The 16622-nt window shown below is 42.6% G+C and overlaps 1 protein-coding gene across 1 annotated transcript in view; it reads left to right on the top strand.

The window, feature by feature from the left end:
- Positions 1 to 16622, top strand: part of LAMA1 (laminin subunit alpha 1) — a 145090-nt gene that overhangs the window by 111842 nt on the left and 16626 nt on the right. The window contains exons 43-52 of the mRNA XM_088019397.1: positions 745 to 861; positions 2573 to 2755; positions 3401 to 3555; positions 5028 to 5171; positions 6088 to 6221; positions 7071 to 7221; positions 7972 to 8096; positions 13059 to 13209; positions 13834 to 13976; positions 14696 to 14839. Coding sequence (XP_087875523.1) covers positions 745 to 861; positions 2573 to 2755; positions 3401 to 3555; positions 5028 to 5171; positions 6088 to 6221; positions 7071 to 7221; positions 7972 to 8096; positions 13059 to 13209; positions 13834 to 13976; positions 14696 to 14839 — 1447 coding nt within the window. The remainder of the gene's footprint in view (positions 1 to 744; positions 862 to 2572; positions 2756 to 3400; positions 3556 to 5027; positions 5172 to 6087; positions 6222 to 7070; positions 7222 to 7971; positions 8097 to 13058; positions 13210 to 13833; positions 13977 to 14695; positions 14840 to 16622) is intronic.

Below are 16622 nucleotides of genomic sequence, written 5' to 3'. Positions count from 1 at the left end.
AGCAGATGAAACACAAACTCTAGCATCGGTGTTGATGGGCTGTGGTTTCAGCTTACACGGCGAAAGGTGTGTCAGAGGCCACCAAATAGTGAACTTTCTGGCAATTAAAATTTTAGAACCGTCGTGTTCATTAGGTATTTTATCCATAATTCATTTTTAACCATGTGTCCAGCATTGAGATGTGTGTATTATGAACAGAAATATTAAAAGTAAAAGCTTTGATCCCACAGCTTTGATCAGACTTGAAGGAGGCTGAGTTGAGCACGTGTCCTGCCATGAGAGGATGGGGGAGGGGAGGGGCCCTGGCTGGGGAAGCCCGGGGTGGGGGAGCAGGGCGCACGGGGGAAGATTCCTGGGCAGGACAACCTTTGGGGTTTTACAACCCAGAGAAGAGAGGTGGACAAGATTTAGGTGTAGGCAGGACGTTAGAGAATGATTAAGACTGAGGGATTTAAACACAAGTCTTCACCTGAGCTCTAAATTAAATTGGACATGCAATTCAAGAAGAGATATTTGGGAGAAGGGCAACAAGTGAAATAGGAAAAATGATCAAGCAAGCTAAAAACATTCTTCATTTCTATAATGAGTGGTGCTAAGTCTTATTGGAAAAATTTCAATATTGGGGGGGTGTCTGTAGAAAGCTGTTGATTCTGTAGATGGGTCAGAGTGATGAAGGAACCTGTTGCCTAAGCAACTTTTGAGTAGGTTATCCTCAAAGAGGACAATTTCCCCCCCTTTAAATAGGTATCACATTGAAACTGAGTGAATTGAAAAATACAGCAAACAGATTTCAAGAGAATGCTGATACAATTACTAGGCGGACCAATGAATCACTCTTAATACTCAGAACAATTCCTGGAGGTAAGTGGAAAGGGGGTTCTTGATTTAATTAATGTTTGCTCATTGTAAAGCCATTACACAGGAGTGGAAGGAAGTCCTGCTGCGAGTCTGATTAACAGCCCTCGCTCAAAATCGAGACCAAGATGGATAGAGTCTTTACTCACAGAGGAGTATGATTTGGAAGTAAAGATAACTATTTTTTAAGTAACTCCAGAACACCTGCATTGGAATGCTAGAATCATACTCTGAAAAGCAGAACCTTGGGAGACTTGATGCTACCCCATGAATTACTTTCTTTTAAAATGCCTTGACACATCCCTTCAATGAAAGGGTCATTCGAAGATGTCAGCAAGAAGCTGAATGTTCCTGTCTTAAGGGAAAATGCTAGATTCATTATAAATGGGGGCAATTAAAGAACTCTTGCTTGGTGATCTTCCTTCATGAGGCAATATAAAGCATTCTAAAATAAGTTCAGAAATCACTTTAATATTGATGGGTTGGAAATGTGCTATTCATTACAATCTGAAATAGGATAATTATTTTAAAGTATAATACAAATGAGTCCAGCCGCACTGCATCATTTACATCCCCTCGACCTTCTCTTCTTTTCTTAATAAGCCTTATAAGATGCCCTAACAACTCCAAAGTTCTTTCTGTGGATTCACCGGTGAACATGTAAACCACGTAGGGGAGCTGGGCTTGGGGCACTTTGTACTGACTTCTAACCTTAAATCATGGGCACATTTTCTGACCTGGAAGTTTCTTTTCTTTCTTTCTTTTTTTTTTTTTTTTTAAGGACACATGATGTATGTTGGTTAAATAGTTAAAAGTACCTTTTTAGGGGCGCCTGGGTGGCTCAGTCAGTTAAGCATCCAACTCTTGATTTCAGCTCAGGTCATGATCTCAGGATTGTGAGATCGAGCCCCGTGTCAGGCTCCTTACTGGGCATAGAGCCTGCTTAAGATTCTCTCCACCCCTCCCCACACAACCTCCCCCCTTAAAAAAAACAACAACAACAACAAAAAACACCTTTTTATTTGGAAGTAATTTCAAACTCGCAGAAAAGTTGCTCCAAGAGTAAAAAGAAACCTGTAGACTCTTTATCCAGCTTCTTCTAGTGTTTGTTTTTGTCCTGTTTGTGATTGGATATTTTGAACATGAATACTGGTGCCTTTAAAAAAAAAATCATCACCCAGATTTTTTAAAATAACTGAATTCCACTTTATCCATAGTGGCCATTTAGTCTTTATTCTGTTCCGTCTAGCAGTCAGCTGACGTTGTGGGCAAATACCACTTCCTCTAGCCTATGACATGCTCATCTTTCCTACAAATTTAAATTCCCCAACCTTCTTACCCACACACGGACTGATTTGAATAAGGTATTTAATGAATATGAGAAGGGAGTGATAGAAGGAAGACCAAATAAAGAAGTTTAGCTTATTAACATCTAAGACCCTGAGAACATGGCGATTAGCAGTTGATCTCACTGAGTATTGAAATTTCAATACAGAGGATTGTTACCAAAACTATTTCATTTGTCCCTAAGAGGGAGCAGTAAGGCATAGGACATGCAGTGTTACTACTGCCATTAAAAACCAGAAGCCCCATTTTGTGCTCAGCAGCCCATAAGAAATACTGTACATGTTTCCATGAGAAGTTACATTTATTGTGGTTTATGGTTTTCCCCATATATGATCACACGGGTGCATGCTTGCATTTAAATTTATTTCAGGTGTCAGAGACAGAGGAACCAAAGTCAAAGAGCTGGCCACATCTGCAAATCAGAGCGCAGCAAGCACTCTAAAGAATGTCGTGGGATTGAGCCAGAAGCTGCTGAATACATCCACTGACCTGTCCAGGGTTAACGCCACCTTACGAGAAACCAACAGACTTCTCCAGGACTCCTCAATGACCGGTACGTCCCAGTCTCCCTTCCCAGTGGGGAAGTCCGTGTTGTGAGATTTTCAACTGACCCAGTGTACCATGGAGTCTTGTTGACAAACAGCATCCCTAAGGAATAAAAATGCACTGATGTCGAGATTTGCATTTATAAAGCAAGAGAAGGGCCTTGGGTAGGGCTTGCTGCTGGCGCATTTTTCATATACAGTCGACCCTTGAACAACATCGGTTTCGATGGCACAGGTCCACTATACAGATTTTTTTTTGATAAATTTAATACAGAAAATGTATTTTCTTTATGATTTTCTTAATAGCATTTTCTTTTCTCTAGCTTTCTTCATTGTAAGAATACAGTATATAATGCATGTCACTTACAAACCGTGTTAATTGACTATTTACGTTGCTGGTAATGCTTGCAGCCAACAGTAGGCTATTCCTAGTGAAGTTTTGGGGGAGTCAGAAGTTACATGCAGCTTTGCAACTGCATGGGGGTTGAGTACCCCCACCCCTGAGTAGTACAAGAGTCAACTGTATTTACCAAAATTTCAAGGATCTGATCATTAGGATATTCTATTTTATTCAGTGCCTTGGTAATAATAAGTAATTCACTTCTCTTGTTTCCTCCCTGCCACCATCTTTCTTACCACCTGATACTTGGTAGCTCTGCTAGCTGGAAGAAGAGTGAAAGATGCAGAAATACAAGCCAGCCTTTTATTTGATCGGTTGAAGCCTCTGAAGATATTAGAAGAGAACCTGAACAGAAACCTATCAGAAATCAAACTGCTCATCAGCCAGGCGCGCAAGCAAGCAGCTTCTGTGAGTGTGGGCTCCTGTGGCTCTTGGGAGCTCGGCCCTCCCACAGTGGGGCCCTCAGTAACTCCCAGTCTCAGGGGGTTCCTACAGAGGGGACTGTCACGCCAGCCCCTGGACTTCTACTGAGTCAGCTCTTATCTCCCACATTTCTCACAGCCTTGTCTATAGTACTTTTAAATCTGTGTCAAGTATATTTACTTTGTGTGTGTGTGTGCGTGTGTATAGCCACTTATGACTTTTATTTATGGTGCCTATGCTTTGTCTAGAAAATACCTTCTCTCCTGCCCCAGAGAGTATATTTAAGTATACTTAAGTAGTCTCATTTTCTTTGTTTTTTGCTTCATTCAACCTGTTTCCAAACGTTAGCAAAGAGATCTCATGTCTTTATGGAGATTTATAATTGTAGCCTAGACTCACCAGTCCACAGCTATTAGCTCAGCCTCTGTAGAGCCCGTGGTCTAAGTGTTTCCATCCAAGGCTCGTTGGCCGAGTACGGCATTATCGCCATCATTTTACCAGCCCGGTGTCAGCAGTCCAAGTGTTCGTCAGAATGTGTGCGCACTATGAGCCTCGTCGTCCAGGAGTCTGGAGACACAGCCTATACACACACAAATGCTCACAAATCCAGGTCACTAAATGCATCGAACACTTGCCAGCTGGAAAAGTACAAGCTTGAGAAAATGTTTACGACCATCCATAGCACATGGCATTGGTCATGCTCTAAAGGGGAGGCATTTCGGGGAAATAATACTTTCAAGAGAATATGCCGTTGACACGCTGCTGGGGATTTATAGAGGACAGATGTGACCTCTGGTCTCATGTTCATCTGCTTGAACCCTGCTAGCTAAGAAAAAGCAGTTCTGGAGCCTTCCACTCCCCCTCCCCCGAGTGGCCTCAATATTGGAAAATGGCTGTCGGTTGACATGAGTTTGGTTTCAATGAAAGTCACTAAATAAACTTTAGTAAGCCCCACAGACGTTTCTAAATGCTCTGATTAATACAAATGTATAATCTTTATAGCTAATATAAGAAATATATGCAACTACTTAGAGAAACGTGTAGTAAGTGCAAAAGTTGCTCTATAAATATTTTCTGGATGTATAAATAGATTATCCCTTCATGTATTTGACACATGATCATCAAATATCCTTCCTGTGTCAGATGTAAAGATTCCAAGGTGATCTGGATAAGCTCCTGGTCTTAAGGAATTAAGTTTCACATGAGCGAGACCGTTTCCTATGTAAAATACTCTTAAAACTTCAAGACGGACTTTTCCGTATTTAAGTAGTTCACCAAATAAAATAATTTTCATCACCGCCTGATCTCATGTTATGAGACACAAAGCATTATGCTTCCTCAGGAGAGGAAACCTGCCTACCAGTGAAAATTGGTTCTGGAACAGTACTTTTGACCTCCTGGCGTGCTGCCAACGTGTGTCACTGAGTGATTAGGACACTTCCTCTTTCCTTTCACAGATTAAAGTCGCCGTGTCTGCAGACAGAGACTGTATCCGGGCCTACCAGCCTCCGATTTCTTCTGCTAACTATAACACCTTAAGGCTAAATGTTAAGACAAATGAACCCGATAACCTTCTCTTCTACCTCGGGAGCAGCACCAATGTGCGTATGGACTGTAGAAAGCAACAATGACTCTCTCCTGAGCATGTTATAGTTTCTGAATTGGCAGGGGTTTTTTGATGGAAAAAAAGCAGAGGGCCTTGGTGAAATCACTAATACTTCTAAGGGAACTAAGCTTTTGCTAAACTAGTGGCATTAGATTAGAAATGAGGACCATGCTATTGAGGAGAGGGTCGTCCCTCTGCCATCGCAATTGCTAGCTGTGGGGTAGCCTTTCCTAATGTCTTCTGTAGCCTCTTCAGCCACCAAGAGTAGCCATGGGTGTGTAAAGTGGATCTCGGTGGTTGTTATCAGGAGTGGAGGTGTGCACTCTGACGGGCGTATCAGAATTATCCAGCTTCACCCAGGCTCCTCCACCCAGTGAGATTCTGGTGGTTCCCAGAGGGGCAAGTCCCCTGTGGAAACCACTGATTCCTTTGGCTGCCAGTGGGAATGGGTCAGAACCCCTGGGGGTGTGAGAGCAGAAAATATTACCAAGCACAAATTCTGAAACGTCTTCGTGGGAGCTAAGGCGCAGAACACATGCCTTATGTGTGTTATCCCTGATGTGGGATCTCATGGCTCCTGCCTTATTACGTATTTCACGTTCACTCACTGCCTTCTCAGACTGGGCAAACAAGTTGAGTGCCTTCCCTCATATTCCCTGTAGGCTACTGGTGACCCCCAGTAAGTGTTCCTGGGGAACTTTCTGGAAGGCACTAATATCCAACAATGGCTTAATGGTCTCCAGTACTGAGGCATGCTCCAGTTCCAGGGAGGGGAGCATTTAAAGACAAAAGACAATTTTTTGTTTTTTAAGAATAGAGAAAATGCTCCAGGAGCTCATTCTTTAACATGTTTTGGTAGTCGTGCAAACAGTCGGCACGTAAACTCATCCCAGCTCATGCCCGCACCCCAGTCTGATTTCTTGGCAGTGGAGATGCGGCGAGGGAAGGTGGCCTTTCTCTGGGATATGGGCTCCGGGTCAACGCGGTTGGAATTTCCAGACTTCCCGATTGACAACAACAAATGGCACAGTATCTATGTAACCAGGTAGTAGAGAAAGTTCTCTCCAAGTGTCTCTTTTTTTAAAGCTGTATCTTATAAGTTTGCAACATGTTTGTCACATCATATAATAGTCTTTGAAACTTTGGGGAAGTCAGATTATAGTAAAAGGGTAGTTGGTTTAGATTAACTCTAGAAATAAGGGCTTTTTTTTTTCCTTATTACAGAAGAAATAAACTTTGTCACCAAAATCAACAATCAAAAGAAGAAAAAAGATAAAAATTTGTTACCTTTAGAATGTTAGGTCTAAAGCTGAGGCGGCCATCCCAGTAAATTGTGTTCTCCCCAGTAGAGGGGAATGAGAAGCAACACAGTAGAAATCCCACATGGCAGGTGTGGTATGTGCATAGAAGAGAAAGAAGGCAAGGATCCAAAATTCAGACACAAAGCAAAATTCTTCCTTGTAAAGCCTCTCTCTAGTGGTAACTCCTTTTAAGCAGGTTTAGGTATATCTTTTTACTTTTCCATAACACTATGGTTTGTTGTTGCTGGAAATTCTTGTCTTTTGCTTCGTTATTTATGGAAATGAAGTAATACTGAAGGCAGTAGACTGCTTCAAATAGAGTTAACTCATTATTTGTAACTGGTTTAAGCAAGGAGGTAGCACGATGCAATTTATGATTTAGAAGACCTTCTCCACAAGGCTTTGCGAGTAAACTGGGGGCGGGGTGGGCAAGATTGGAAGAGGGCGATCAGTGGCGGGGGGGGGGGGGCGGGTGCCCACCGCAGGGAACATGGGCAGAAGCAGCTGGAGGCTGCCTAGAAACAGATGTGTACATACACTGACAGACTCGGAATTCTGAAAGTGTTCTTTTTGCAATTCTTTGTGACCCTTAGATTTGGAAACATCGGTTCATTGAGTGTAAAGGAAATGAGCGCAACTCAAAAGCCACCAACAAAAACAAGTAAATCCCCTGGAACAGCGAATGTTCTGGATATAAACAACTCAACGCTCATGTTTGTTGGAGGGCTTGGAGGACAGATCAAGGTAACTTTCCAGATGTTCATCTGAACAGGACTGACAGGCTGCTTTTACCTAAAACTAGTGCGCTTAAATTATTGAACATATCCCAGGTAGATGAATATTTCTGGTTCCTATCATTTTGCTTAATGACAGTAAATTTGCAGAGTTGGGCTGGTTTTATAAAGCAAAGGATCCTGTCAAATAAAGATCGTAAATGGAAAAGAAGCCAATGGTCCATTTTGCTATTTGAGTTTCTTTTCTAGGACTGAAACAGGAAATTCAGTATTCTACATTCATTTCTGTAATTTCTCTTATTGCTATTCTGACTCCAGCGGTAGGATAATGGTAATTAGTGTTTAGCACCAGAGCCGGTGGGATTTATTTTATTATACCCATTATCCCCTTGCCGGATCAAGTTGAGTTACCTGGATTTGGTTTGGTGCTCTGAGAGTAAGGGTGTCAGTCCCAGCCAGGCCCTCACCACTGACCAACATGCTCTGAGCCTGTTTCCTCACCTGTAAAAGGGGCTTCTCTCCAGGGACCCTGGTAACCCAGGTGATCTTTCAGATCCTGTCTGGTTATCACTCGTTCTACGATTCCACTTAATAATTGGGAGGAAATCCAGTGATCACAACCCGGACATTTTTCTGGATGTTGTTTTCTCAGACTTTGGATGTTAAATTTGAGCTCCCAGGAAGGAGTTTTGTGTGCATGGAGAATGTATTCCTTTCCCTGATCCATGTGGGTTGTGTTTGTTTTGTTTGTTTGTATTAGAAGTCTCCCGCTGTGAAGGTTACTCATTTTAAAGGCTGCATGGGAGAGGCCTTCCTGAACGGACAGTCCATCGGCCTGTGGAACTATATTGAACGGGAGGGCAAGTGCCATGGCTGCTTTGGAAGGTAACGGGCCCCACAATTTACTACATGGTGTCATTCACATCCAAGAGCTGCTTAGAGAATTCACATGCCCATCACGGTGGCGCAGAGTTTGTCATGTCGGTCATGATAGGTCATTTACTAATAGGAGCATGGGCATCATTTTTAACCTTAATTTAAGAAGTAGTTTTCACTGTGTCTCGTATGCTTTCATCATGGATCATGCCACTGAGAAGCATCACACATCCTCTCAAACCACCTTCTGTCTCAGAGAGCCGCAGGGAAGTCTTGGGTAAATCACTGTACATCTTTATTTTGAAAATATCTCCAAGGATGAGGATGTTGTTTGTGCTGCTAGTTTTTATAGATAAGTACTTTCCCATTCTTAAATTCTAGAATCCTAGAAATTAAATGCCTTTGGCAATGGAGAACAACCACCTGACATCGTTTGGCAGATATTGATATATAATAGCAGGCATTTAATAATCTCACCAAGCTCAACAGCCCCCGTTTTACTTTCTAAAAAAATAACTGCAACCCCAGAAGTATACAAGACTCGTTTTCTAGCACTTTCATAATTAAGACAATAGATTGCCTCTGCCATTAGAGAAATGTAACATCTGATATAATTCTGTCATCTAATGGGCTGCTCTGTCCAGATAGATATCTGCAATTAACAGTGAGCTGTGTCAAGATCAGTTGAAAGGAATTCCCATTACATTTAGAAACGTGGGCAAGTTTTCATTTTGTTACTGTCAGATCTGTTTTCTCTTAGGGCTCATAGCTTGGGATTTTGTGGTTTGAGCCTTTTATTTGCTTCTTTACCTTGACTTTGCTTGCTTTCAAAGTCATGACTAGAAGCTTGGTTATTGGAGTCTTATGACTGAAAAAAACATTAGCTTTGGGGTCTCAGTTTCTCAGGCTCCCTCTCCTACCAAATCCCTCTCAGTGACTTTGTAATACGTCACTTCACCTCATGGAGACTTGGCTGCTTCTTCCAGAAAAGGAAAATGAAAATCCTGTTGTCCTACCTCCCAACACTGGTGATGAGCACATATCATGATATATGTGAAAATACTCGATAAATTTGAGACACTGCACCAGTGTTCACCTCCGATCTTCCTGCAGTCACAGTCCGTTGCTTTTTAGGTGGACGTCTCAGAATTATTTGCTTGACAATAAGCGTGTGAAACCCAAGGTTTTGTAATTGGCAAGTGAGATCAAAAATGATAATGACACCAGCTCTAGAACTCTAGGAGCAGAAAACTCCCCATCACTTTTTCCTCTAGCTGTTTTTTTAGCGGGGAAGTTTCCCCAGCAATTTAGTGATTCTAACTTGAAAACTGTCCCAACCCCTGGACTCTGGGCCCCACATTGACCCCAGATCATGAATCTTACTTGTAGAAAGGAAAGTCTTAATAGAACTTGAAAATTTCTAATACGGAAAATGCCCCCCTACTTAACTGTTACAGTATCCCCAATTTCACCCATCATTTTCAGGGTTATTTTAAAACCTCTGGCCTTGAACCACAGCAATGAGGGAATTTAATGACTGCTAGCTCTTCTCCTCTTTTGTTGGAATGAGGAAGTCAATTGTCCATGTGGCCTTTCTTCTTCAAAGAGAAGAAAAACCTCCCACCACATGTCCAACCCCCAGGACCCCCGGTGGAACGTGAAGGTTGCTACAGACCGAGAGGAGAGAATAGCAGGTGCTTCCATCCTCCTGACCCTATTCCTGGAACTGGCTTTTTTGGTAGAGGGCTGACCACCCAGCTGAACCTTAGGGCCAGACTGACTCCTTAGCTCAATCAAAAGTTTAATTAAATGTTTTTCTGGGTACTGAACAAATCAGCTGGCTATCCTTACATTGACTACTGTATCTAAAGTATGTTTTTTAAAAGAACACTAGTTTGATAGGATATTAAGGATACTTTTTTCTTTAAAAAAAAGATTTTATTTATTTATTTGACACAGAGAGAGCACAAGCAGGGGAGCAGCAGAGGGAGAGGGAGAAGCAGTCTCCCCGCCGAGCGGGGAGCCCGATGCAGGGCTCGATCCCAGGACCCTGAGGTCATGACCTGAGCTGAAGGCAGACGCTGAACACCCTGAGCCACCCAGGCGCCCCTAGATACTTTTTACTAAGTGGGGTAGAAGGTGTGTCCTGACCATAAATGGTTGGGAAGCCCTGAGTTAAACAGTTAAGTACACTTCCTTATTGTGAGGCCGTCAGAGCCTCTAATATGCTAACACGCACTAGCCGTGTCCTCAGGACAGGTGGAGCTGCAGCATGCCCAAACTCACCGGGTCCCCACCTTTTTAAAAAGCAGCATTTCAGAGCTGCTTATGTTCCATAGACCATACAGTGGCAGGTGCAGAGACAGACAAGCTGGTGCTCTCTGTCCGTGTTTGTAAATCGATTTGTCTTCATTTTAGGCAACCTCCCCTACTTATTAGACAAAGACTTTAGCTTAGAATTAACAAACTAATTCTAGGAAATGAATCCCTTTTAGCAGACTGGGGATTAGAATTCAGTGTGCTTTTGACCTTTTTGTGTAATCTGCCATTATTTAAATCATTAGTGTGGTCCATTGATGTCCTTTAGATTTAAAAAATGATTTTCTCAGTATGAACATTTACCTTTGACTTATATTACCAAGTAAATGAAATTTTTTTTTGCTTTTTTTATTCCTTTTTGAATATATGTTTATAATTACGAAGGATCTCTTAAATTCTTAGAGGATATTATATGGTAAGCAATGGATTCTAACAGTTTTCATCTAAATATGGAAAAAGCCTTTTTATTAACAGGCCTTTATTCTCGTATTAGTTATGAGTGGCTCTTGTGACAGGCTGTGTCGGGACCTTGGGGACAGACCAGTCACCTGTGTTCCGGGCCCCCTGCTAGCTGCTGGCGATGTCAGCGTTAGTCACGGGAGGTGACCTCCTCCAACGGGTCCTGGTCTCTAGGAGAGACAACTGTGGAAGCACAGAGGCGGGTGTCTGCGCTGCGGCGAGTGGAGGCACGGGTGGAACGGCTCCGGAGGCCCGGGGCCCAGGCAGCACCCCGCTCACTGTCGTGCAGCGGCCCCGAGTGCTGATGGGTAGTGTGGCAGGTGTGACGCCCCGGCGTGGCAGCCGGCGTCAGAGGCTTGGTGATTCTTGACGGCTCACTGGGTTGAGAGCTGGGGAGGGAGGGTTGCTTTGGCAGTGCCGCTTTCATCTGTCCCCGGGTCCCTTGCCTGGGCAGGGGCCGGGAACCGCCTTCCTGTGGCCCACCTGGGAACAGGCACCTGGGCTGACTGGTGAGGCTTGTGGCCTTGTGGTTATAGAACGGAAGCATGGCCACAAGGGGACAAGCCCCAGAAAAGTGTCATTGACCAGGGAGCAAAACCTTCTCAGGAGACGCGCATTCAAACATGGTTTCATTTGAATGTGTCCCTCTTTGTGGCCGCCTCATGTGGCCAGGCCCTGCTGCTGGAGAGAAGCCAGAAGCAGAGCATTCCCATTCTCGAGAACAAAGAACTCACGAGCTCTGGAGAGGGACAGGGCATGCACAGCAGGACAAGACAGATTTCTGGAGTTTTGTTTGAAACCTGGTTTCACCATTATCTTGGGTGTGGCCTTGGCCAAGATACTTAATCTTCGAGGCTCAGCTTTTAATAGGCAAAATGGCGACCCTTCAGGGACCTTTGAACAAAGCAGAATAATCAAGAGCTAACTGGAGTGAACATTTAAGTGCCAAGCACTGTTTAATTAAGAACTGTACATGTCTTAGATCACGTATAGCCCTTCCTGAGAGCTTCTAGTAGTTTCCTTATTTTATAGATGAAGGCAATGAAGCACAGAGACGTTAGGTAACTTTCCTGAGTTCACACAGCTAGTAAGTGGGGAGACAGGGATTTGAACCCCAGCAGTCTGGTTCTAGAGTCTGTGTGCTTAGCTGCATGAAACTGTGACCAGCCAAGAGACAGAGCAATGGAACATGCCTGCAGGAAGTCACAGGTTTCAGAATGAAATAATAGAGAATTCAGCCATAGTTTCTTCATGCGGAGTGCATTTCCTTTAAGTTATACTTCTAAGAGATGTCAAAAGACCGAAATCTTTGGAAAAAGCGGGACTTCGGGAAGCTATCAATTTGAAACCTCAGGTTTCACAAACCACTGCTATTTTTGTTAATGGAAACAGTGTCACCGTTTGGTTACGTGTCCTGCTTGGAGATGTGGCACTGAGTTTGGGTATTATACCTTCAACTGGGAAAAGTGCAAATTCATATCCCGCCCCCGCAAAACACCCAAAGCCAGGTTTCACTATGAAGCCCAGAAATGTATTTTTAAAATGTATTAGGATATATTCCAGATAAACTTACTTTGTACTTGAAGAATGAATAAAGTCAGCCTTTTGAGGTATGGGGGCAGCCAGAAAACACACTGACCTGAGAAGTACTGAGGTCTACTCTAAATAACTTTGTTGTAAGCTCATCCTGCAGACTTTTGAGATTTTCATTGTTGCCTTTTTTTTTTTTTTTTGGTAAAATGGTCCTTCTGCTATATTAGTACATATTTGTTTTCCATCATTACTCCAGGTTAGCTGAAGTATTGCTTAAAACCAGCAGAAGGTGATAAAAAATTGCTCTGAAAGCTTTGGAATTAAAAAAGGACAGGGACATTAAAGGAAATCAGAATAAATGAAAATCTACTTGCGAAGTAGAAATATTTATAGCAGTTATCCATCCTTTGAAGACCTTTCTTTTTACTACAGTGAACACTGCCTACCTCAACTTTCTTTTCCTTAGAGAGCAACTGGCATTTGTCTTGCATACTCTCGTGGCAACATATTTTAAGATATGACTTACACTCGTTATCAAATTATGGAAATAATAGCTCTAACCACAATGTTTGTGAGGGGAAGCCCTCAGGAAAGGTATCCTTTCTTCTCTTTAACCACCTTCCTGAGAACAGATTGTGTTTCATCTGCTCTGCTTTGCAGCACCCAGAATGAAGACTCTTCCTTCCATTTTGATGGGAGTGGGTATTCGGTCGTGGAGAGAATGCTCCGGGCTACGGGGACTCATATAATTATGCTTTTTAGTACCTTTTCACCCAATGGTCTTCTTCTCTACCTCACTTCAAACGGCACTGTAAGTATATACAGTGAAATTGCTATGAGGATATTTACATTTAGTGACTGCTTTATGAGCATATACGAATGTAAGATATACATATGTATGCCATACTCTTTCCCCATTTTAAATATTTATTATGTTATAAATTCACCAGAGAACCATTGCATAATACAGGAGAGCACCAAGTAGAAAAGAGGCATCCTATCATTTATAGATATCAATGATACTTGTTATTAAATTTTGACTTTATCTTGTTCCAGGTTCACTCTGATCACTGTGGCCTTCTTTGAATTCCATCTACAGGAATTTAATGTTATTTTTATCCTATTGTGGGGGTGATTTCTCTCAATCTGCTAGTTTTATTTGTAGGACTGGCCCATTTGTCGATCTAAATGAAGAAGATACAAAGATTGCACTTCTCTTACTGTAGATTTTGGCAACAGTGTGTTTCTCTCCTTTATATCTGTGTAGTATTCTAGAAAGTCTTCCCAGATACTTCAGTTTCCAACAGAGACCTCTGACTTTTGGGCCAGATCCAGTTTTTGGAGTTTGACTTTGGAAGGTTTCTACCATCCGCAACTTGAAAGGGCATCTGTGAGAATGATAGAGCCCTGGGTAACTCTTTTCTCTTCTTCACAGAAAGACTTTTTATCCATCGAGCTGGTGCATGGCAGAGTCAGAGTTACAGTTGACCTGGGGTCAGGGCCTCTTGCCCTTATTACAGACAGACGCTATAACAACGGAACCTGGTACAAAATCGCCTTCCAGAGAAACCGAAAGCAAGTTAAGTACACAGAAGGGCAATGAGATGTTACAGATCACCCTTGTCGGAGCAGAAATCCTTCCAAAAGCAGGGACACCTGAGTGGCTCAGTAGGTTAAATGTCTGACTCTTGATTTTGGCTCAGGTCATGGTCTCGGGGTTGCGAGATTGAGCCCTGCATTGGGCTCTCCACTGGGCATGTAGCCTGCTTGGGATTCTCTCTCTCCCTCTCCCCCTCCTCTCTTGTCTCTAAAAACTTAAAAAAAAGAAAAGAAAGAAGGGAGGGAGGGAGGAAGGAAGGAAGGAAGAAAGAAATCCTTCCAAAATCAGCAGTCTTTATTTATTTTAGCTTCTTGAGTACTCTTGAATGATACTCTGATAGAAAGCCATTGTTTTCTTTGAAATACTAAATGCCAGGATTCACATTTTGCTGGGGGAATATTAGAATTCTATTTTTTTATAGTTTCCCAGTGTATTACCTAATATTAAATACTGAATTGGAATCAAAGATCAAATCCATTCTCTTTCCTGCCACATACATACTGCTGTCATTCAGTGATCTGTATTCTGGATTCATTGACTTTTGTACAGAGGATTTTCATGTGTCCTTTAATAGTTAAGAATACTCCCTGGTCAAGTGTGCAGAATGTGAAAGAATTTATAAAGAAAGAACTTACAAATGAACTTTGTTTTTACCTTAAGGTAGAAAATGATTTTCATTTTCCTGTCTCTTCTTTTTAGGAATCCTAGCAGTTATTGATGCATATAACACCAGTTATAGAGAAACCAAGCAAGGTGAAACTCCAGGAGCATCTTCTGACCTCAATCGTCTAGATAAAGATCCAATTTATGTGGGTGGATTACCTAGGTCAAGAGTTGTAAGGTATATCACATGCCATAATTATGCCCGTGATTGCCAGATGTGTTAACTTCCTAGGGCTGCCATAAACAAGGCACCACAAGCCAGGGGACAGACAACAGAAGTGTGCTCTCTCACAGCCCTGGTGGCTACAGGTCCAAAATCAGGGTGTCAGCAAAGCTGTTTCCTTCGGAGGGCTGTGAGAAAGAATCTGTTCCATGCCTCTCTCCTAGCTTCTGGCAACTTCAGGCATTCCTCAACTTAGAGATAACATTCTCCGTGTCTTATTACATTGTCTTCCCTCTGTGTGTGTCTCTCTGTGTCCAAATTTCCCCTTTTTGTAAGGATACCGGTCCTATTGGAACCACCCTAATGCCCTCATCTTAACTTGATTACATCTGTAACGACCTTATTTCCAAATCAGGTCACACAGGTACTGGGGGTTAGGACTTCATCATCTTTTGTGGGGGACAAATTTTAACCCACAACATCTGCCTTGATTCAAACTGCTACGTGTCATATTAATTGGGAGGTAAAGAAACCCTTCTGCAGTAAAATTAATGATTTTTCTATTTGTTGCCTTTAGAACATCTGGAAATCATTACTAATTGTTACTAATATTATACAGTATTTGGCGACCCCATTTTCCATCACAAGTCGTTCTCCTCTCTAGAGATTTTAGTAGAATCTTTTTCAGGGCAAACAAATCATGCTCTCTGCAGACTTGTCTGGATTTCCCCTTTGTGTGATGAGAATGAATAATGTACGTGAAAGTTGAAAGACCAGCATCAGGAAGGTGGAAGAAAGATGCAGAGGAGGCAATGAAATCGTTTTGTAACACTGATTCATGTTTTAGCTTTGTGACTTGACTTTAATAATTGACATAAGCTTTCTGTGGGTCATTGTCCTCAGTTTTATAATTTTGGATTGGACAAATTAAGCCCTAAGTTTCTTTCACACCATTAAAAAAAATAATGTCCTCTATGAAAGGCCAGCAGTCAAGGCACGATGGATTCCAGGGAGGGGGATTATCAAATGTCCGGTGGTCTTCAGGTCAGTTAGTAGCACTGGCCCGGTCTTCTAGCCAAGTTCTGGCACGGAACCCCAATAAGCCGCGTGCAAGGGCAGCTGCTCTGGGTGCTGCAAGTTGAGCAGCCCAGATCCACTCCTCACCCCTCTCTTTGCCAGAAAGTTCCAAGGAACACAGTTTACCACCACAGTCACCACGCCCCTAGCCCATCTTGGAAATAAGTTATACTTAAACTTCAGGGGAGTTGGTCCCTTGCCCCAGGTCTTACCCCTCTGCCAAGACGGAGCCAGGACTGGAAGCCCGTCTCCTAATCCCAGATTCCAGATAACGTTTCCTCACCTGGTGGCGGCAGGGGTGGATGCTCGTGTAGCAACAAGCTGGCTCATCAACTACATTTCACTGCAGGTTTTTTTTTTTTTTTTTTTTTTTTTTTTAACCCAACAGTACTGTGCTATTTCTTCTGTAGTGGGACATACGGATCTAAGATACTTTTCAGGCTGGCATAGTATTCTATAGGCTGAATCTGTGATCAGTACTCTAAGTACCGGACCTATATGGATACCATGTAGTCACTGGAGAAAAGGTCCCATTTTCTAGGAGGATATCCCAAATCACAGACTTCTATGCTAGAAGGAACTTTGGGTATCTATCAAGGCCAGCCTCCTCATTTACAAAGGAAGAAACGGAGATCCAGAAAGGTCAAAATCTGTCCTAAATCAAGTAGTTGCCTACTGGTCTGCAGCTCATTGCTCAACACGGAGGGAGAGAAACATGAGA

Source organism: Eumetopias jubatus, unplaced genomic scaffold (assembly GCF_037043125.1).
Source record: "Eumetopias jubatus isolate StellerSeaLion01/CBP00866 unplaced genomic scaffold, mEumJub1_p1.0 scaffold_16, whole genome shotgun sequence".
NCBI classification, from domain to species: domain Eukaryota; kingdom Metazoa; phylum Chordata; class Mammalia; order Carnivora; family Otariidae; genus Eumetopias; species Eumetopias jubatus.
The sequence above is the reverse complement of the archived record's forward strand: the minus strand, read 5'-3'. Positions and strand labels throughout refer to the sequence as shown.